Source organism: Toxotes jaculatrix, chromosome 22, assembly GCF_017976425.1.
Source record: "Toxotes jaculatrix isolate fToxJac2 chromosome 22, fToxJac2.pri, whole genome shotgun sequence".
NCBI lineage: Eukaryota > Metazoa > Chordata > Actinopteri > Toxotidae > Toxotes > Toxotes jaculatrix.
Window position 1 is genome coordinate 6,229,316 of NC_054415.1, and position 23,374 is coordinate 6,252,689.

At 43.0% G+C, this 23,374-nt stretch overlaps 1 protein-coding gene across 1 annotated transcript in view; it reads right to left on the reverse strand.

Moving 5' to 3' along the window:
- The window catches only part of pcloa (piccolo presynaptic cytomatrix protein a), a 49,345-nt gene extending 26,964 nt beyond the window's left edge, over positions 1-22,381 (reverse strand). The window contains exons 1-5 of the mRNA XM_041030334.1: positions 22,170-22,381; positions 18,865-19,885; positions 16,307-17,344; positions 2,825-3,350; positions 354-2,596 (exon numbers count right to left, since the gene is read on the reverse strand). Of these exons, the coding sequence (XP_040886268.1) occupies positions 354-2,596; positions 2,825-3,350; positions 16,307-17,344; positions 18,865-19,885; positions 22,170-22,381 (5,040 nt within the window). The remainder of the gene's footprint in view (positions 1-353; positions 2,597-2,824; positions 3,351-16,306; positions 17,345-18,864; positions 19,886-22,169) is intronic.
- Positions 22,382-23,374: the final 993 nt, after the last annotated feature.

Consider the following 23,374-nt stretch of genomic DNA (forward strand, 5'->3'; position numbering starts at 1 on the left):
TATTTCTGTGTACTAAGCATTTAGAGCAACCTCAGAGATGGAAATTTGAGGCGTTTCAAATGCTTATTAAAAAAATCACCTAAGTGATTTTCTGTACACACTAAGACAGTGTGTACAGAATTACAATTCAAGTGATTTTCCAGCTATTAGACAAGTTCCAGTCTATAGGAATGTAATAAATATAGTCTGTTACATGAACACTTTATGAAAACTTTGTTATATGAACACCATTTCCATAGAACTGACTTCCACATGTACCCAAATACATTTGTTAAATATAACAGAAATAAAGCAAATGATGTACAAAAATAATCATATAATCTACCACTACTTGTGCTTAATACTATGGTCACCTCAGTGACTGCATCTTCATCACTGGACTTTTCCAGAGGCTGAGCTTTAGCCTCCTTTTTCTCCTCCACGTTAGTCTTCTCCTCCTTTGGGACTTTGTCCTGCTCACTAACTACAGAGACCGGGACTTCAGGTTCTGCTACAGGGACTGAAGCTACTGATACAGACACACCTCCATTTTCAAAGGCTGTCTCTGATCCTTCCTCCTGCTTTGATATTGTGTTCTCTCCTACATCAAACTGTGTAGTGCCATGTTTGTCACAGACTGTGCTTGCCTCTGATAATGAAATAGTTTCCTGGATGTTGCCAGCAACAGGTTGTGACTCACCCTCTTTTTTGTCAAGTTTTACTTCCTGCTCTTTGATTGACAGCTCAGCAACTTTCTCAAGCTGTTTCTCATCACTGCCTGTCACGGCTAACGTCTCCGTCTCTACCTCATGTTGTTCTTCAGTGATGCAGTTTGTTTTTTGTGAACCAGCTTCTGTCTCATCCTGAATGAGTTTCTCTTCACAGGTTTTATCTCTGACTTGTGTCTCACTAATAACAACTGAGGATGACACCATGTCTGTGCTTTGCTCGGACTCCCTGACACCGACCTTTTCTTGCTCTTTAGAATCAGGAGGTGGGAGAACAGACATGACCGCTGCTTTCTCAGATTCATCATCTGCTTTTAACAAGGTATCGTTCGGTGCCTGCTTTTCATCTTTCTGTGCTACAGTCTCTGCTTTGACCGTAGGCTGTTCTTTCTCCTCTGACTTCTTTGGCAATGATACTATCTCAACAAGGCTTTCCTCAGCAAGTGATGGTTTGCATTTTGTTCCTGGTTCTGTCTCTTTATGAATCTGTATCTCTTCTTTTGGGATTTCTTCAGTGACAGTCTGAGCTGGCTCTCTTGCTGTTTCTGATTCTTTCTTCTCTATTACAGGACAAACACTCTCTGTTGCAGTAGATGAGGGTGCCAGACTTGATTCTTCTTTATTAACCTCCTCCTCTAGAGGTTTCTGGTCATTTGCCTTCTCAGCTGTGTTCTGTTCAGCTGCCTCTTCTTCAAAAGCCTTCCCTTCATCAGCTTTTATCTCAGTAACTCTCTCTGCAGCTGCATTCTCCTGAACTGCCTCATCTTCAAAGCCTTTGCCATTAGATGATATATTCTCAGCGCCTGCCTTCTCAATAGCCCTCTCTTCAATAGTTTCTTTTTCAACAACTTTCTCCTCAGCACTTTTTTCCTCAGCAGTGTTCTCTGCTGTTTCCTCACCAGTCTTCTCATGTATTTCCTGCTTAACTGTTTCCCCTTCAGTAACAACTTTCTCTTTTTTCTCAACAGCGTTCTCCTCATTTGCTTTCTCAAGAGCTCTGGATTCTCCCTCAACTGGAGCAACAGAAGGTGACTGATCTGCTGCGTTAAGTGGCACAGGCTTCTCCTTGTTTTCTGTGGGTTTGTTTTCCATTTCATTAGCCTGACTTTTCTCCTCTGAAGCTGAGACAGGATGTTTTTCTGTCACCACTGAAGAGCCTTCAGACTCTATGCATTTTGCTGGCTCTTGTTCTGATTCTTGCTTGGTCTCGTCGGGTTTATGGACCTCGACGTTGTCAGTGTGGTCTACAGGAGATAAATTTTCTACAACCTCCACTGGAGGATGAGGAGCATCATCTTTGAGTGCTGGTTTCTCTATTATTGCTTGTGGTTCTGCCTTTATTTCTACAGTAACTTCATTCTTGACATTAGGTGCTACACTGTCAGCCTCAAGTTTTTTGGTGATGTCTGTTTGCTCCACATTTAAAGCTGTGCATACTGTGTCTGCTGGAGTAGCTTGGGGTTCATCTATTTGGGGAGTCTCAGTTGGCTTACCAAGTTCTTCCTCTATTATTTTCTCCTCTTTTACATTTGTAACTGTAGACTCTGGCTTTGAATTAAGAGGAACTGAAACTTCCTGTGTGACTGCGTCAGGGATCAAGACAGGCTTTGACAGGCTTTCCACTGAATTTGTTGTCACTTCTGGAAGCTTTTCTGGAGTGGGCTCCACTTTCTCATTTTCTGTCAGGGGAGCTGCAGCCTCACTCTGAGTAATCTCGGGATTTGGCTCTATTTCTGCCTCAGCAGGGACTGTTTTCTTGTCTAACCCTGTATTAGTCAATAGATTTTGCGTCTCACTTTCCGTAGGGAGAGAAAGGTCCTCTGTCGTATTCACAGAGCTACTCTGTTGTTGCTGAATTGCTGGGATTTCACTGACAGGTGCACTCTGTGCTTGTAGTTCAACATTAGATGGCTCTGTTTTAGAGTGACAATGGTCCTCTGCGGCTTTCTCAGAGCTACTCTGCTGTTGCTCAACTGCTGTGATTTCATTGACAGTTGCACTTTGTGTCTGTTGACCAGAATGAGATGGTTCTGTCTCAGGGTGAGGGTGGTCCTCAGCTGTTTTCTCAGAGCTACTCTGCTGTTGCTCAACTGCTGGGATTTCATTGACAGTTGCACTTTGTGTCTGTTGACCAGAATGAGATGGTTCTGTCTCAGGGTGAGGGTGGTCCTCAGCTGTTTTCTCAGAGCTACTCTGCTGTTGCTCAACTGCTGGGATTGCAGGGATACTCTCAGCTACACCCTGTGAAATCTGAGATTCTTGTTCAGGATGAATTTCAGGCTGAGACACTGGTTCAGCTTCTGGTGGTTGTTTTTGTTCATTTGACTGTGGTGTTTCCTGAGGGGGGCTATCAGGAGCAGGTGCACTAACCGAAGGAGAGGTATCATGATCAGGTGAAACTGATGTGCTATCAGGTGTGGGAACGGTTGTGGGTGCTACCTTGGTTTCAGGAGCTGGTGGGGTTTGGTCTGCTGCTTCTACTACAGGTTTGCTATCTACAGCAGCAGGGGCAGGGGTGGCGGAGGGAGCAGGATCAGGAGCAGGTGGCTGCTTCTTTGGGGAAGCCATGGATGGAGGTGGCATGTCTCCCAGCTGGCCTGACATGGCTCTTTGGGTCTGACAGTTGAGGCAAAGCCATTCTTTCTGTAAGACAAAGATATGAACAAATTGTTAGCAATTAATATAACGACTGTTGCAGGTTCCCTGGAAAATGATTTCTACCACTAAATTAGAAACCAAGTAACTGACAAAGATCTGAAATACCTGGCCTGAGTTGCACAAAATGACTTGACAACACTGCTGGAAAATTCACACAAATAATTAGATGTATTGTCTTAATTCTAACACAGCTATGTGAAAAAAAATGTTTCTACGTAGTTAAAACACCACTATGACGAGGCAGCAGTGTCACTTCTTCTATTTCAAGGGAAGCTTTTACATTTATGGGACTTCAGAGATAGGCCCATGCATAATGCATGGTAATGGGACAGGGGTTTACTAAGGCATGTCGGAAAGGGTTGGGTGGCCTGTGCAGACATTTCATGTAGCAGACTTAGCAGAAAGACTGTGTTTGAATGTGTATCTGTGTTCAGGATTGTATAACTTGGTGTGAATATGTGTATGTAAGCTTTAAACATGTCAGAGGAATGTATGCATATCTTAAAACTGTTTTTAGCCTTGGCCTGTTAATTAAATCACCTAAAAGCATTAAAGGCTGAAAAAATAAAGACTGTCGTCATGACTGCTGTGTGAGTCAATGAACCGCAACTGTTTTTCCCAAGACTCTGCGCTCCCCGAACATCTAATTTAGTTCCAATTACACCTCTAATCAAATGCCAAAGCCCAGCACAGGCCAATTTAAAGAATGTTTTCGGTGCTGTTTATTCTTTAAGTACAATAATTTGACCATAATCTCCTTGAAATCACCTGGGATGCAGTCCCTACCCAAACTAGTTTTACAGTATTGCCACTTGCAATGGAAGAAGAAATCTGTCATCGCAGAGCTCTGCTAAATCTGACCTGTCATGGCTATCTTATCTTATTGTATATTCCCAGTTACTCAGTGAAACACAGGGCTCTAGAGGAACATACCTAAGCTGTAACTCAAGGGCTGCAACCATTATTGCAATTTAATATCCAGTGCTGCTTTGCTTTAAGTGGAAATAACAGTGATGATAAACAATCAGCATGTCGAGATTGAAAAAAAAAAAGTACTGTAGCTATAAACAGTGCAAACACACACACTCACTTAGCCACTGTGGCAGCACCAGGGCAGACATGTATCATGGGAACCACACACATACACACACACTCATCGTTCTGACACACCACTTGCACATGCACATATACAGAGACTCTCAGACAAGGTAACAGTCAGCATGTTTTCAACTAGCCTCCACTCTGACGTAAACACCTCGTTGCACCGCCCTCCCTCCCCATACGAATCCCTTTTCCTGGCTTAACAGCAGGGTTTATGCTAAATTCTGGTTTCGGAGAAGATCACAGGCTGCATGTTAAGCCATGCAGCAGACAAACCACCTCTCTACAAGTGTCAACTCTCAACTCACAGTAAGAGAGAAAGAAACAGGGAGACAGGAGGAGGAGGATGGAAGAAGAAGACTGTGGGAATGCTACTGCAGCACAGTCAGGGTAAATAAGCCATGAGCCACCTTGTTACAGTCCACGCCTTAACAGTAGGAAGCTTACACCTGCACACAAATCTCAGTGGCATGTACCAAACTATAAAAAGGCCTCAAAAATATTTATGTTGGAGATATTTTAGAGTGTACGTGAAATTCACAAGAGTTAACAAGATGAAAGAAGTGGTAATGAAAGAGATTATTTTAAAGACAGAAGGAAACAGAGACATGGACAGGAACCAACAAAAAAAAGACACACATGCAAGTGCTCCTTTCATCTCTAAGGTTTGCTGGGGTCCTCGAACGTGATGATAGACATAGCACAGATGCAAGGGCATTTGTGTGTGTGTGTGTATGTGCGTGTGCCAGCACACGCTATCAACATGACCCCTCCCTGCTTCGAGGACTTGAGATGGGAGTTTCTCCAGCTTGACGGCTCTATCAGTTAAACCAGAGAGAGCAGGCACTGAGAGCAGGAGAGATGGCCGCCGATAAGAAATGCTGAAAACCCACTCAGACAGGGAGTCGGTCAGCCTCAGCCACTTCAGAGCCACTCATCGCCAACGTTATCAACACATCACAACAGGCACACTTTAAGCTTTTCCTGCCACCTCAGAAACAGTTGTTCGTTGTGTTTCTTATGGCCACTGTACGGAATTTACCCCCCAATTTTAAGTAATTTGGAATGACCTCCAGATATATTCATTTAACTCACAACTGCTAAGTGGCCATCTCCAAAGTATTTCTTTCTCACATGCCTTACAGCAATCACCTTGAAAGGCCATCAAGTCATTAAGTGTGTTCCTGGCTTCATTAAAGCTACACAGGGGAACTCTGGCAGCTCCGACTTCAGCACTCAGAAACCCATACATTTCAGATGTCTACACACAGTGAGCCTGTGTTTACCTTTCCAGATAGCTTGGATCACTTTATACCACAGAATATAGATGGATGGGAACAGCAAAAGATGTCCTGCAGCATGTTTCCTCTGTTACTGTTGTGACAGGAAGCAATTCTTGGATGAGACAGCAATGTGACACAAAACAGATTCTCCTTGTGCACAAGCAGGGAATCTGTGTCCACAAAAAAGGGGGAATGACCCCCCCCCCCCCCCAAAAAAAAAAATCCATCCAATAGTTGTTATGTTGCTAAAATAACAATATTTCAACCTCTACGCAGAGAATCACCAGAGTCATTAGGCTTCATGATCTGGGGACGATGGATTTCTGTACTACATTTCAATCCATCAAACAGTTGTTTCCATCTGGACAAAAGGGCGGGATCAACTGACTAATGAACCAACAGACCAGCACTGCCATCCATTTAGACGCACTAGCATGGCTATAATTCATCAACAGATGAACTGATTATGACAATAATCAGTAGATAAAGCTTTAGCTTGAACCTTTTTTAATTAGGATTGTCTCCTTTAGTCATCAGTGAAGATTTCCACCACACCCACCACAAATTTCATTTATAGAGTGAATCCACAGGGTCTAAATTAGCGGGGATGGTACACCCTTCACGTTGCCTTGCAATTAACACTAACGAGACAGGTATATTTATATAACATTTATATATAACAATCTTTCCTACTGCAGCTTTCAAATAAATGTGACATGTCTATATGTGTCTCTCTCTTTCTGCTGTGATGACTTCTGCAAACAGCAGCATGGATGATTCACAAAAGCACTCACCATCTTACAAGGACGTTTTCCAGCATCACATGTACATGGAGACCAAAGAGCTGACAAACTCCAACATCCACAGAGATGAGTTTGTGACCGTGTAGATGACATTCATGTACTCAGATAAAAGATAAAACACCTTGGAAGGAAATGACAACTCGCTCTCTCTTCTGACATGATACTCTCAAACAAATATAAGCTCATACATGAATGAACAAGTTCACATTCAGTGTGAGTGCTCCAAACTTTCCATCTTCAAACTTCCTCCAAGGGCACAGAGGGAAGACAAGCTGAAAACCGCAGACGGCAACCAGATATTGAGACACGATGGGCGGTGCCCATGTTCGGTTATTGTTTCCAACTGGGGGTTGGAGTGTTGTGAAGGTCGGTACAGCTCTTTGATTAAGACAAGGGATCCTATGAGGGTTTTACCCAGCTAAATTTAGACAGTGCCTGGCACCGAGTGGGAGATGTAGAGGATCTAGAGGATGATGAGACAGATGGATAAAGGCAGATGAGAGAACAGAGAATGAGAGAGGTAGAGGAAATGTGAGGACATGAGAAAAAAAAAGAGTGATAATGGTGTGTGAGACAAGGGTAGAAAAGGATCAGAATTAAACAAAAGACAGGAAGAGAAAAGGTGCGAGATGTAGTGAGGGAAAGAGTGAAGTAGTGGAAAAGAAGGAGATTAATGGTCATTGGAGGTGACTCAACACCAGCTACTGCCAACAAGCTTGACATTATCACCCTGTAAATCTACAAATCAATTGCTGGGAAGTCAGAACAAGCTGCAGTTCACGATGACTGCCAACCTGACCTATAGTGCAACTTGAAAATTTAGTTGACGTCACTTACACATATAGTCGCACAGAATCCTACCACTCTTTCAGGTTAGCTTCTGTTCTCACAGCTGTCCTTTACTAACAAGGCTACAGCCAGATGAGGGCTAGGTCTCAAACAAGAAAAAACGTGCATTACAAGAAGTGAACATCTTACAACTACATTTTTATCCTGATAAAATTTGCAGCTATTAACAGATTGAAATAATTTGCTTTTCAGACTGACCATGTGCCTAAGATGAGATGGAAAGCAGCGCTGTTGTCCAGATGCATCAAAGACCACTTAAGTTAAGGAAAATATAATATAATCCTTATCATATTATTAATAAGGCTGTTGAAACGCCAATGTCCTTTCTACAGCACTGCTCAATTCACCTTTCAGTGCTAAAGCTCTCTCTAAAATTAAAATCTGGAAGTCCCTGCCCTTTTCTCATTGATGAGTGTTGCTGAGTGGCCAACTTAATTATAATGCACTAGACTGCAAGCAGAACATCACAGCATCAGCTCCTTTGCAGGCCAAAAAAGATCTTTCTCCTAATAAATGTCCCACTGTTATAGATGTTTCCATCTCAGGATTCAATGTGCTGTATGCACCTTTTCAAAGTGATCCACATGTGTTGATGTAATTCTTGTTTTAATCATGAAACTGTTATGTGACTGGAGATAGCCTTAAGGTTAGAGAACTGGGCTTGAAACCAACAGACTGTTGGCTTCAATCCCAAAATAAGAAGCAGAATCTGGGTTGTGAAGTTGTATAAATCAAGTGCTGTCGTCAAAAAGCCTGCTTGGTAACCAGCATTAGAGGACTGTGGTTGCACTGGTCAGATCCCAGATGGGCATGTGTGTTACCAAATGTGAGAGAAGCAGAGTGCTGTAGGAAACCAGAATAAGCCTTCTGAGGAAACGTTCCTTGGATAAATGAGGGTTGAACAAAAGTTAATTATCCAATTCTGTGTACAAATCTTTTACGTGACTCAAACCTGACAGATGACAAACAAGAGCCTGAACATTTCTGTTTTCTCTTGACAAGAATGTCAGGCTATGTCGATTGATATTTCCCTGCCAGGTGAATGAATAAGTGCCAGAAGAGAGAGAGAAAGTGTGTGTTCATGTGTGTAAGTCTATGTTTTTAAAGTGGATCTGACACAAAGGAAGAGGTGTGAGACAGGGCCTATATATACACCGAGCCTTGGGATTAAGGAGAGAGAGACATTTGTTTCAGGGCATTTTCTGTCTGCATCTGTGTTTGTTCATCCACAACCCACTTCATAATCTGTCTGCATGTGTCAGCTTCCCATCTGAAACAGAGGAAGATGAGATTTGTCTATGACACTCGCGGATTTTAACTTGGTTTATCTCTTCTGTTAATGTATATGAAGTATTTGGTTAAAAGAAAAAAAAAAGAAAAAGAAAAACTCTTGGCTCAGGCGTCTGTCCGTTAGTCATCTTACATATCATATGTCACACAATGAGCACTTTAATTCAAAAAGCCACACAGCGAAATTAATGTGTGCATATTTAGTTAGGGAAGCCACATTGGGAATAAAACCCTCAGTCCCTGCAATCCAAGCTGTTTAAAGCTCCACTAATCAATATTGTCTTTATATTAACAGTGAATCACATGACTACATGTAATGTGATGCCATTGCAGTGATGAAACCACAGAAAATTATCACCAATGTCTGCAGCTTTGTGCAGCTTTTTAGCCTCTTTTTGTGCAATGCCTGCAAAGTTACAGGATGGGCCTAACTCACATCTAAGATTCCCACCCACTTCTCCTTTCAGTGTAAAGGTTAGGCTTAGTGAGCTGCGGGCTTGGGTTAACAAAAACATTTGGAAGTTGGCTGTTGTTTGAAGGAGATGTGGTGTAAAAGGCAGAGACACACACTGAGAGAGAAAGTTTCCATTTGACTGTCAAGTAAATTACATGCTAGCATACTGCAAAACAAAGAATGCTAAATACTGTGATCCATGTATTCAACAGCTGTGTTTACATTAACCTATGAAATTAATAACTATAATTTATGTCCTTTGTATACAGTATGGCATTACAACCATGTGCAGCACATCGTACAAGGTTTATACAGATATATACAAGATTTTTTGTATATGTAAATTTATTTTTATATATTTGATATATGTTTTGTGTTTTATGCTCATCTCATACTTACATGAAATATAATGTACAGTGTACAATGATTTATGCGTATATGACACATATAGGGCATATGTAAACAATACAGTGTATATGCTAAAAAAATACCAGAAATAGTCAACTGTGTAGCTGTTATCACTAAATATAATGCCACCCATCATTATATTTGGATGCTACTGAGAAATGTTACATAAATATATCATAATAAATGCTAAACTGGTTTACTTCTCTTACTGTAGAAACAAAACAAAGTTGTGATTATGTTTGAATACAATTACAAGCAAAACTATTTGAAAAAAAAAAGAAAATTTGATCAAAAAAACTGATCACAGAGACGCAATTCAGCCTCACACAGTCTAATCAAATCAGCGCAGCAGCATGCCACTGCTATGCTGAGTTCAAGTGATTTCAAGTGTTGACTCCTTCCTTTATCATCACAAAATCTTGTATGATGTTACAGTTCCTGCCTTCCTTCATCAAGTGTTTCAGCTTGACAGTAAATTCTGCCTATAGGTGCTGTTACTGTGACTCACAGACGTGACACATGACCGCTAAAACAAACCACAAAAGTCAGGTTGTCATGATCTGCTCTGCTTAGGGCAGCAGGGGTTGGCACCCATATCCTTTGTGACACTCCCAGCCCCCCCACCCTCTCGACTCCCCTGTCTCTGACTCCTCTTTCTGTCACAGTTGTCTCTCTTGTCTCTTCTCTGTTTTGGGCCTCCACTCCTCCAGTCCACATTCACATCATTTGTGTGTTTGTTACTCACTTCACAGCTCTCTTACATATCTTTCTTCCATCATTGTATGATACATTCTGGTTGTTTCTACCTGAATTTCACATTCTTCTATTTAACTATAAATGAATGAAAAAAGGGGCAGTTTGTGATTAGGAGCTTGTCTGTGTTTCTCACAATCTGAACTCCCTTTACCATATTTCTGTATTCTCAAATAAAGATGAAAGGCACTTTAAATGTGGAAAAAAAAGCTAATCCACTTGCCTCTCAGGTTTTCTAATGCACTAAAATGTTTTTTGGAGGTGAAGCCATTTCCTAATCCAGGCTCTGCTGCTGGCCTCACCTACTGAATATCAATTTTTATAGAGGAAGTCATAGCCAGGCACTCTATCCACAGAGCCAACTTTTTCAACCCAAATCAGAATCTCTCCTGTCACTTTAGTCAAGTGTTTGTTGAGGGGAACGGAGAGCAACAACAGCCGGGATGTAAATACAACAGCCTGTGCTAACTAGATGAGGGCATCGCCAGAATGTGTGTGTTTTCAAGTGTCTTTATATCTCCGCCTGCCTGTCCTTGCCTCTCTGTGTAACTGGGGCTCAGTGCTGGCACAAATGATGTCTTGGCTTTTTTCCCCTCTTTCTTGGCACCAAAGGCTCAGTGGCTAAAATGTGGCCCTTGCTAAGGATGCAAGCACCAGTAAATTAGATAGGGGATAATTGGAAATCATTCTGGAGTGGAGCTGGAGGGGGAGCTCAATAAAAAGGAATAGAAAAGTCCATTTTCAGTGCCTGAGGACAGTTCATTTCAATCATAGCTATTTCTAAAACAATAGTGAACCACTTGGCATAGCTTTGAAAAGGGTCTTGGACCTAGTAAATATGATGAACAAATGCTCAAGCAAAACCTGGATATAATATGAATAGTATATTCCTATTCATGCACCAGCATTTACACTGCCAAATTAGCTAAACTGCTTCCCAACAGACAGACACAATCTTTTCTATGCACTGCAAATACATAAACACACACACACACACACACACACACACACACACACACAGAAAAACACCTCAATATCTAAAAATACTGTGCATTTCAAGCCTTCCAAGGTGGCCATGTGGGGGACTCTGTGGGTTGCCCGGCGCAGCAGAAAGACCCTTTTAAAGGAGGAAATATGAAAGAGGGAACACAAAAGAGCTATAAAAGAGACTGGAGAGAGAGAAAGAGAGAAAGAGAGAGAGAGAGAAAGAGAGAGCAGCCCTGCTGTCGCCTGTGCTCTCCTCTTTGTGGCTCTCTTTTGTGGCTGTGACTATTTCTGTACACTTCAGCCTCCTGGGCAAGTGATGGGAGAACTGTGAGGCAACTGGACTGTATGGAGCAGATATAGACTAACCTGAGTCATACACAAACAGGGATCAAACTACAGTAAACAACAGATTCCTATCACAACTGGGCTGTATATACAAGACGTGATATTAAGAAAAAAAAAGTAATTACACCAGGCTGAGTTTGAGACTGGGCCTTTACTGTGTGTGTATATAATAGCTGAACACTACTAAAGGTTGTACGCATGCTCTCCATGTGTGTATGTATGACCACAGAACCTTTATCTGCCAGTGCAGACTCGGGAGGGTACAGACAGTGGGAGGAGGCATGGGCACGACCATAGAATAACAATGAGGAAGGAGGACACAGGAAACACCACACAGCGGGTATGAATTAGCATATCAAGCCTCAGAGACTGAGGATGAGCAGAACATGGGCATACCAGCAAAAACAGGCACGCACAAACACACACACTTGCTTTTGTCACTGGTACCTGCCTAAACCAATGAAGCATTTCCCTCTGTTTCCAGTCTTTGAGGCAAAACAAATCCTTGAGATGAAAGTGATGTCAGTCTTCTAACCTGAATGCTGATTTGACAGAAGATGAGGATTACCTTTTTTTTTTTTTTCCAGAATCTTGAACCATTACTTTGCAGCTGGTTAAGTACTAAGATCACCAGTGACATTTTGACTTTGTTTATTGATTTTTAAGTCTTTACTATGTAAATTCATCAAACCAAAATAACAAAGGAGCAAAGGATTCTCCCTTTCCCACAGCCTTACAGCGTTTAATAATTAAAGCCTGGGAGACCATTTGATATATTACAGCAAAGCACACTCTTCTGGTGGGTAAAATAGCTTGTCAGCTGCACAGTTGCAGTAATGTACTGGTAAAAAAAACACCACTATTAATACATAGTTTGCCATCATGAACAAAAACACACTTATATAAAGTGATATGGATTTATTTGATACAGTTAGTATTTATGTCAGATGACACAGGGAGAGCAATATCATTGTACCTCATGCTCTAGGCTATTAAATGAACCATAGATTGTTATTGTGGCTTTGGCTCAATATTTTTTTAGAGTTTGGTAAGAAAGATAAGATCTAGTTTGTTACCCTTGGTCTAGGTGATAAAGGATGTAGCTCACAGCTCCGTCTCTTATCTGGATTATTTGATTTGTGCTTGTTAGCAAAGTGGTGCCTCTCCCATTTTACGTAAGACTTCTCCGACGAGCACACTCATTACTGATAAGGGCAGCATGACATGGAGCCTGAGCTACGTTAACATTGCTGGGCAGCTCTAGACACAGACACACATTTACAGACTTCCTTAAATCAAAGGAAGTGGCAGTGAGGAAAACAGAGGGGTAGCACCACTAATGGAAAGTCAGAAAAACAGAAAACACTGTGTTTAAATGGAGGATAAGCACCAAAAAAAAAAAAAAAAAAAAACAGACATTAAGTGAGTTCCCCTATGTCTTATAAAAGTTAGGAAAAGATTAAAGGATACAGAGAAAGATGAGATAAGAGAGGGGGAAAAGATTTAGATGTTCTGAGAAAAGGTGACTAAAAAGCAACAGAGGGAAAAAGATCGACAAAGATGGAGGGATGTGATGGGAAGGAAGGAAGGAAGGAAGAAAGAGAGAGACCATTAAGGTGAGTGCTGCTCCTTCTGGGGTGCCTCTTTTCACGACTCATATTGATGGGGATTAAGCACAGACACCTGAGTCTAGGATCAAGCCTCGATACAAACGACAGGCTTCCTGTTGCCCTTTAAATCCTTTTAGGAAACAGAGATTACGCCTACACACGCACACGTGTTTACACACACAGTTTGCATGTACTCTCACCCTTCGGTATTTCAACAGAAGAACATACAGAAACGTAACTGAATAGATCCCAGAAAGCCCAAATTCTCACACATCTGCAGTGCAGACAAACTGTCGTGATGAAAAGTCATGTAAACAAGCAACACACCTACAGTATGCAAGTTCACACCAGCCTGCCCGGTCTACATCATACTCAGTAACTCACCAATCTTGCAAATAAAACATACTGCTCAGTACACACACACACACATACACACACAAACACTCATATTCACACACTCTGACCCACTCACATGCGTCAGCAAACGAACCCTTGCTGACAGACGACATTATGACAGTGGATGACACAGAAGCGAGGCACATTATGTAGGGGGCAGATGACTCACGCGTATGTGTCTTCTACAGAATATTTCACAAGGCACTGCTGTAACTTGTTCAACACGTTCAACCAAATCCCATAATATTTTCACTGAATTATTAAACTCATTTTGTCCTGCGTGAGCCAAAAACGATTCATTATTCTCGTACCAATGTCTAGCTCCACCATTCTTAAAAAACAAAACTGAGCGGATGGTTCTGTCTTTAAAACAAGATGCTGTTAAAAGGACTAATCTATATCCAATTAGAGCATCAGTGGCTTGGATGCCCATCTCTCCACCATGATTACATTTTTCCCCATGCTTGGCCTCAATTAAGTGATTTGCAGTTCAGCGCCTCATTATCCCAGCAAGCATGCACAATTAAGAGCTGCAGAAAAGGACAAGAATCCCCAAACTTAAAAGATCTTAGGGGTTTTAATTGTGCTGTCACTACTGTAAACAAATGGCCATCTCGTTCTGGAATGAAACAAATACATACACACCAATATAAAAGTAGGTTCAATATTTTTGTGATGATGCAACTACACATAACTACATTAAGGGCATGGAAGATCAAACTATAAACTAGAAATTCTAGCCTTTTCCAGTCCATGATATATTTTGGCATGTCAAAATGTGTCTGTTCATTGTCTGGCAAAGAGATGATGAGAAGATTGATACCAGTCTAACTCTCGATACGGAGTTTGGCTCAGTCCAAAGATAACAAAATTAGTCTACCAGCACCTCTAAAGCTCACAAGCTAATCTGTACAAAAATGTGTTAAAAATGTTAAATCAACAATTTGCTATTTTAAGGGCGGTTATGTGCCAGACTTCAGGAAGTCACTGCTCCAAGGTGAGAAATCGCAGTTTCCCCCTGTTTACAGTCCTTATGCTAACCTAAGCTATCAGGCTGCTAGATGTAGCTTTATGTTTAACAGACAGATACGAGAATGGTGTCAATCTTCTCGCCTAACTATCCACCGGATAAGTAAGCCTATTTCGCAAACTGTAAAACTATTCCTTCAAAAGGTCACAGACAACAGTCTACTGACTCATACAAAAGTGTGTATATTCTCATATTCTCTAGGTTTCAGCTTCATATCTGACTTATACTGACACAAAGTGAAGTATATATTTATTATATAAACTATATATTATCTTAGAAATCAATATTCTTTTGTCAGATATATGTCCCCAAAATAAAAGTTGATTTCCCAGAAGAATTCAGCAGTTCCTGCACATAGTGGTGGTGAAGTTCATTCCCAGCTTAGATCTGCTCGCTGATACGGAAGGCTCCTCAGAGAGCCAGAAATACACAGCAGATTACTAAAGTCACACTTAAACCACAAGCTAACAAAGTAGTTAACACGTGAAGCCAGGATAGAGTTGCTGTTTGACGAACACGTGATTGTGCCCTGAATCGCATAACCATGTCAAGAGGATATAATCCAACATCCCACTGTAAGTGACTTATATCTTTTGCTCATTTAGCTTTGAGTGACTTCTAATTTTCAATGGATGTGTAAGACTTTTATGAGTGATGCAGTTTATAGATAATAACTAGGATACTTCACATAAGTGGGTGTAGTATATTTGAAAATGTTTTGTCTGCATGCCGAGAGACAACTCAACCGAAAGCACTTTTTGGCCTCCGTTAATATACCGATCCTACACCATAGAGTGCCATCTGTTCTGTGGAACTCAACACGCAGTCTCGTGATGGTGCTTCCGCATGAGACAAAACACCACAATAACACCGGCAAACCAGTCCCCACACCTCAGGAGATAAGCAGGCCAAAAGTGTTTGGTTTCCACGTCATCATTAGACAAGCAAAAAGCAATGAATGGGCACACTCTCACATACAAACACACACACACACAGGCAAACATTTGGATGTGCATTTACATATTTTCATACAAGCATTTGTATGATTTCAGAATAAAGAAATACTTCCCATTGGATGAAAGTTATGCATCCTGTATACAAAGCAAACAGACAAGCACACACGGACTGTACACACACATGCACACAGTATTCAGTTTCAGAGTCAAGTGTCAATTGTTTGAAGTGCTCTCTGATGATGAGACGTCCATTTAAACAGCCTAATTTATCTTCACATTTCTGGCTGCCCTGTCTACTAAAGAAAGCGTGATAGTAATGAGACTGGCATTTTAAAATGCAGCATAATTGACCACATCCATTCACTCAGTGGTCAAACACGTGCAAATGTTATTACAGCCTCTATTCGGGGTAAACTAAAGTACTCAGTACAACTACCAACATGCTATCCTCATTTCAGAATCCTTTGCTAGATGCTTGTGGGAAAAAACGCACAGCTGAAAACTTTGCCGCTCCTGATGGTATCTCTACAGTGACCTATTTGAATGAAACATCTAGAGGATGTTTGCGTTCTATTTATATACAACAGAATGCATAAATTACTGGTAGGTGCAGTGTGTTGAAAGCACAGGAAGCTGTGGGGCTTAAGAAAACTGCAACAATAATAAGGTTTCTTACCTCTCCTAAGTGGGGAGTAGGATTGAATCCACACAGATTGCACACTGTCTTCTTGCACTCGGTGCAGAGGCTGTAGTTAGGCGTGTCTGATGATCCAACGTTCAGCTCCACATTACAGAGAGGGCAGCTTTCCTTGGTTGATGTGGCTGGGGCTGGTGCAGGTTCGGCTGCTGGGGCCTTCACTTCCTGCTCCACAGAAATGGTTCTGGGGGGTTTCTTGGATTTGGCAGGTGGGGTGTCAGGAGCAGAGTCTGAATCAGGGGGAGATCCAGGAGCAGAGAAGGGGGAGTCAGGTGGTGAGCCGGGGCCTGAGTCAGGAGGGGAACCTGGTCCGGAGTCAGCAGGAGAGTCTGGTGGTGACCCAGGTGGAGAATCCTCTGCCTTTTCTTCTTCTCCTGTGACAAGATTGGTAGCTGAGCTCAAGAGGGACGATCCAAAGTTGAACATCTGAGAGGCAGCAGCTGGAGGTTTTGTGGATTCTGTCAACCCTCCAAAACCTCCAAACAACTTCCCAGCCACTGACTCCTCCTGTTTTGGTGGAGCCTGTGCTTGAGGCTTTGACGATTCCATCAAACCACCAAAACCGCCAAACAGTTTCCCTGTAACGGATTCGGCAGCTTGTGAAGCAGCCGCAGGAGGTTTAGCCACATCCGTCAGGCCTCCCAAACTGATACCCCCTAACCCCCCAAAGAAGCTAGACTCCTGTTTGGCCTTGGCTGGAGACTGCTGGGGAGTGGACTTCTGCTGAATGGGGCGACCTGTCTTAGGGTCAATTTTGGGGGATCCACCCATTGAGGAGCCTGGGGAAAGCGGTCCTGGGGAGGTAGGACCTGGAGATTTCTGCCTAGGTGTAGATGGTGGCGTTAACCCTTGGTCGGTGGTACTCTGCTGCTTTATCAGCAGCTTGCCAGGCTTGCCAGGTGCCTGTCTCTGTGGTGAGGGCGGGGCCGAGCCTTGTTTGGGCTTGGTCATGCCGGGGGGATCCATACCTCCCATCGCTCGCTGCATCTGGCAGTTCAGACACAGCCACTCTTTACCCTGTGCATGAAACACAAGACGGGTTGGATTTGGATAGAAAAAAATATCCACACTGTTGTGAACACAGACATCAATGGAATGTGTAATCACAGTATACACACAGGAAAGCATAACCAATTAAACCCTGTAAAATACAGACAAATTAATTTAGTGTAAAATAAAGACAAAATCAGAGACACGTCCGTTAATTAGTGTTTCAAATGATGTTGAATCCTGTTTTTCCCAGTTAAATTGCTTCTTTGTTGCAGAATTCAAATCTGGCAACAATTACATAAACACTAATCAGTCAAAGAAAGGGCACGGGATATTTAAAATCAGACGTTACTGACATTTTGTTTCTAATTCAATTAGAAGAAAAATATTCTATTTCTGAATGACAATTTCAGTCTGTAAACCAGATGAATACTGTCATTTGACTATTAGCAGAAAGGCAACTGCTATTCATGTGTCAATGCCTTTTATTAATCCCTTTATCAGAGGTACTGTGTATGTTTAGACCATGATAAATGGTTGCATTTCATTCTCTTTGTTCTGACCACTTAATATATCTCAGCACCTGTCTGTGTAAAAGCCAGGCTACACCACTGTGGTCTTTGTTTTGTGTTAGAATATCACCCTGGTTTCCAGTGTGTGCAAACTACAGAGTTTAAAAGGGCCGGTGTTGACAGTTTGATAACAATGTGTGTATTTTATGTGTAATGGTACTTATTGCTTATAATGTAAAAAAAGACGAGGTCTGTTCAACCAACCTAAAGTGTATACCACAGTAAAGTTTACTGTAACTGCAAAACAGCATTAAACTTTATTCAAAATTCAAAATCTAAGAAAACTCACTTCCTGAATTGATCAGTTTGCTAAAGAATTGACACCGACTGCACAGAAACAAATCCCAAATAGACGCTCAAGCAGAATGAACCAGTCACTGTGCTGTGCTGTAATCATGGCCCACCAGCGTTTACAGTCCATGTGTGACTGAGTGTCCTCACTGGCTGGCACAGTATCTTCCTGTGGCCATGACATGAGTCACCTTGATCAACATTCCCTGAGTCCATATGGTCCCTCTGTTCCTCAAAGCGTGTGCCACTCTTATGAGATGCACTCCCTCTGCCAGAAAATAGCAATATGCTGCTAACAGGCTACATTTGGATTCAACAATACTGTAAAAATGTGCACCCTGACAAATTATTTGCTCTAATGTTGCACGCTACATGCTTATTGTTCAGTCTAACAACTGAAACATAGCAATCTTCAGTCATTTCCATTAAGTTTGACCATTTTTGAAACTACCTCTGTACATGTATCACAGTGTCATTTTAAGTGTCATGTGGACATAGCAAACTGACTAGATCATTCAATATTTCACACACAGAAAATGTAATAATGTGTGACCTTTCCCAGCCTCTGCCATCAATAACATGGAGTCAAAACACATAAATGTAACTCACTACAGGACCTTTTTGGAGCCACAGTCAAAAGAAACATACATAACAAAAGAAAAAAGAAAGGAATGGGTCTCTTACCGCTGAGTCTGGGGGGCTGAACCCACAGAGGCTGCAGACCTGGTTCTTACACTCAGTGCAGTTATTGTAATTAGGCGGTTCCTTAGACCCAGTGTTCAGCTGGGTGGTCTTACACAGTGGACAGAGTCCACCTCCAGTCTTTCCGGGCCCCTGCTGACCAGGAGGTCCTCCACTCTTAGGTGGCTCCCCAGGATGAGCCCCAGGGCCTGGTGGCCCTTGCTGCTTGGGTCCAGGCTTCCCAGGTCCTTGCTGTGGGGGGCCACCTTTTTGTGGGGGAGGACCACCTGGTTTGGCACCAGGACCAGGTGGTCCTTGACCTGGTTTGGGCGCCTGTTGCCCTGGGGGTCCTTGGCCTGGTGGTCCCTGACCTTGCCTGGGGCCCTGCCCAGGGGGTCCTTGACCAGGAGGACCATGGCCTGATTTGGGCCCCTGGCCTGGTGGCGCCTGACCTTGCCTCGGTCCCGGCATGGAGGGTCCTTGCCCTGGCTTTGGCCCCTGCCCAGGGGGGCCCTGACCCTGTCTCTGGGGTCCCCCCTGCTGTGGTCCCTTTGGACCTGGCCCTTGCTGAGAGCCAGGTCCCCCGTGTTGTGGTCCCTTTGGACCTGGCCCTTGCTGAGGGCCCTTCCCTGGTGGCCTTCCTCCCTGCTTGGACTCAGGTGCTGCAGATGCATCTCCCTCCTCCTCATCCCCAAACAGTCCAAACTTGGGCATGTTGACAGCATCGCCCATGGAGGATATGGAGGAGGAGACAGAGGAGGTCACAGACGAGACCGCACTGAGGGGGTTGGCCCCGCTGAGGAAGCTGGAGCCAAACATGCCTGATGACTTGGTCTCGGGGTCTTTTGGCTCCTGCCGGAATCTGGATTCAAAAAGACTGAGGGACGAAGGGCTGCGGCCCGGTGTGGGCTTGCCTGGTGGACCCTGGTTGAAGGCGTCTACAGTTCGGCTCTTACTGAGACCTGATGGGCCCCTGGAGGCCCCTGCCTGCTGGGATCGCTGCTGGGCATCAGATTCTGAAGGCCTGGAAAAGAGGAAAAGAACAGAGAGATCATTTTGTTAGCACTGTTGTTATTGTTATTGTTCATTTGTGTTTACTTTGGCAATGTGAGAAAATCTTATAAGCCTAAGTCCACACTGGAGTCTCAGCTGGACCAGTGCCAAAACAAAAACAAACAACCGAACTGGACTTTAAAATCCGGATAGTACTGAAATAATCTCCAGCTCCTTTATCTACCATATCTGTTCATTTGTTATGGCAGTCTGTTTGGTGGTGTTCAGCTGGAATGTAAACCACAAAGACTACAGGAAACTACTGTTTTCTGCTGAATTATACACTTTCAACCTGGATTTAAAGATTCAGATCAAACACAGTCATGTTTTCCCAAAGGCTGACATGTACAAAGCAAACCACAAAAACATCAAATGTTGTGTACCTACACACAACTGCATTTTATGCCTTTTCATCCATAAAGGATGCTACAATAAACAATCACACAGACTTTAAACTAATGGTGAAAGAAAACTGTTCTCACTCTCACTCTCACTATTAATGTTTTCAAGTAATCTCAGGATTGCTCAGGTTATTAGCTAATGCCACTGCCTCCATGGTAGCATCACTGTGCTAATAATAAAAGTTAAGACTGTAGCTCTAGCTCTCAGGCCTTTTCAACACATCAGTGAACACAAAATGTGTAGCTAGCAGCCCTGAGGTCAAGCTGACAGGAAAGTGAATACTACTGAATGACATGGAGTGTAGATCACTGAGATAGAAGAGAGGGAAATGCAGCTCCATGGGGGTAAGCTGAGACGTCTTTGTTAGCTCAGACTGAGAGGCAGCATTCACAACCCACACACACACACACATACTGCCAGGCACAAGCGTGGAAGTCAACAGGACCCTAAAAGAAACGCATCCATGGACTAATGGACTGATTGGATATTGTTTTGTTAAAGTACGACTGTGTGTGTGTGTTAAACATATTGAGGTATTGGTTTCTCAGGCTGCTGTTTGAAAGTCCCTGATGCTTCTGCTATTATGTCTGATATAAATTACCCTACCAGGCAATAAAGTTTAATGCTGTAATGAATACAGGATCTGATTGGTTTTTTTTTTTTTTACAATGAGCAATGAGTAATACATGACTTTACAGGGTAAGAGCCCCGCAAACATTACAAGTAGAGCTGTTGCAATGCTCGCTGCTGGCCGACCCACTGCAGGCTTTCAGCACCACGGACAGAGACCAGACTATTGCCTCAACAGCAGAAAATGAAATCCGACTTTTAAATAAAACAATCAGAAAGCAGCATGAGGGGATGTCTATGAGTGATGACATTAACGCTGCTGTTCTATTTATAGTCATATTAATATTGATGCACCCCTCCCCCCCCGTCTCTAGCTCAGATATAAATAACAACTCTCCCCCAATTGGAGCCAATTAGCAGCACCGCACATCAGGCCACTCTAACTGAGATCGAGGAATCTTTCAGTAATATATAAAGAAATCTGAAAATATGCAACATAATGGGACTGACAGCACACTGTTTTCGCTGGCAGCTTTCTCCCACCCCCTCCTCAACACCGCATATTTCCCACACAGACGATTAAAATCCAATTTAGCGAAATTCAGGAGGAGATAGTCTAATTGGCAATATTAGAGAGCAGGGTACACAGCTGATAGAGGTGGAGAGGTTTTTTTTACTGGGTGTTTAGGTGTCGCTCAGATGAGAAAAAAAAAAACACTGGGCACGACAGATTTTCTTACCCAGCAGGCATTTCGAAAATTTCGCACAAATACTGGAGGTGTGTCTCCTACTCTGATCTCACACAGAGACACAAACAGCGGACACTCACACAGACAACTGACCAATTCATACTCATTTTTTGGACATGTAATTGTAGAAAATCAACCTTTCGTCGCGTAGTTAAAACGAGGCATGTGATTCCACGTAAAAACAAAAGATACACAACGTTCAAAGCGGCAGCTTATCAATAAAAGGTGCACAGCCAACATTAGAGCCACCGTGTATTTGATGAGAAAGACGGCAGTCTTTCTCAGTCATGCCAGATGTTAATGATAATCCATTACTGAAGGCTCTGAGAACGGAATCATTTCTTAGTGCGGCTGGGAGGATTTCAAATGGGCGTGAACGGTTCTCTGCCTTCTTATAGCATCTTAGACGCTTTTCAAATGATGCTGCACACAACCACAAACACATCCACTCGTTCTGCTTTCACGTCTCATCATCTGGTTAGGGTGGATTTAAAAAGAAAATGCATCAGAAAATATGCTGGTAAAAAGCCCTGCCTTCGTGCAGCTGCTGCGCCTCCGGGCTGCCTGCCTTGCGCCCTTGACATCGCCGCGGCGAGCTGCCTCCTCTCCTCCTCGCTGAGTTCACTCAGGTTGACCGGAGTCCCATCGTGAACCCGGACAAAGCCGCCCTTCCCGTCAGGTGCCAGCCCCTCCGGTAGCCCAGACGGCGGCCCTTCACCTCCTTCCAGGCTCGCTTCGTTCCCCATGATCGACCCCTCCCGTCCCCTGTCTTCGGATCAATGCACGACCCGAGCTTCTTCGCGTTTTTATCTCCAAAGGGCGCAGCGAAGACGGTTTTCCTCGGTGTGTCGGAGCATCTCAGATGATTTATTTTCAGTGGTTACTTTCTTTCCCCGTCCCGTCTTTCCAATCCCCTCGTTTCTCCTTGTTTTTCTGTGTCGCGCATCTCTGCAGCTGCACACCACAGTTACCACAGTTTTCCGTGAGGGGGTCTCTGGTTTACTACTGCTCACAGCCACGAAAGGTGGTTTCCGGTAGGTTTTACAAAATAAATTCTTAAGTAACTGGCATCAACGTAGCTATTTAGTTCTGTTCACTTGCAGCCATCCTGCACAGCCTAATGTGAAACTTGAATTAAAAGATAAATCAAAGCTCTTAATCTTCCGATGTCCATTAAACCTCACGAAGAACAGGCCAAACAGCCAATAGTCGTATAGTAAATGAGTGGAAATGAATCTATTAGGCTTCACTTAAAAAATCGATTTCTGGTTTCCCTGCGCCACCCAAGGTCTTCATTCGTTTCAACCTCCAATTTAACACTTTAGGCTTTTATATTGAAACCATAATTGTATCACTTCCGCTCTTTTCTAAGTAACCCTCGTTATCTGGCCGCTCACCGCGCATGTTCCGCCGCTGACAGGTGATCAGAAGACATCAGCAGAGGAAAATATGCTTTTAAAGGGGACTGACTGAACTAAATATGTCTGATTTGATTGTTTACACAGTCGAAGCTTAGTGGACCATAGAGGACAGGTGAGGTCGCTGATGTTTTTCTTTAAGTTATTTATCATGGATCTGATTTTAAAGTAGATAAAACCAAAGGAGACATTTGTAAATAATGTGGGTCAAGTATCACGGCCTCCTGCGAAAGGCTTGCGGAAGTTCATATATATTGTATAAACACACACCCCACCTCTCCACGTGGAAAGTATCTCAGCACGGTGATATCCCAGGATTAG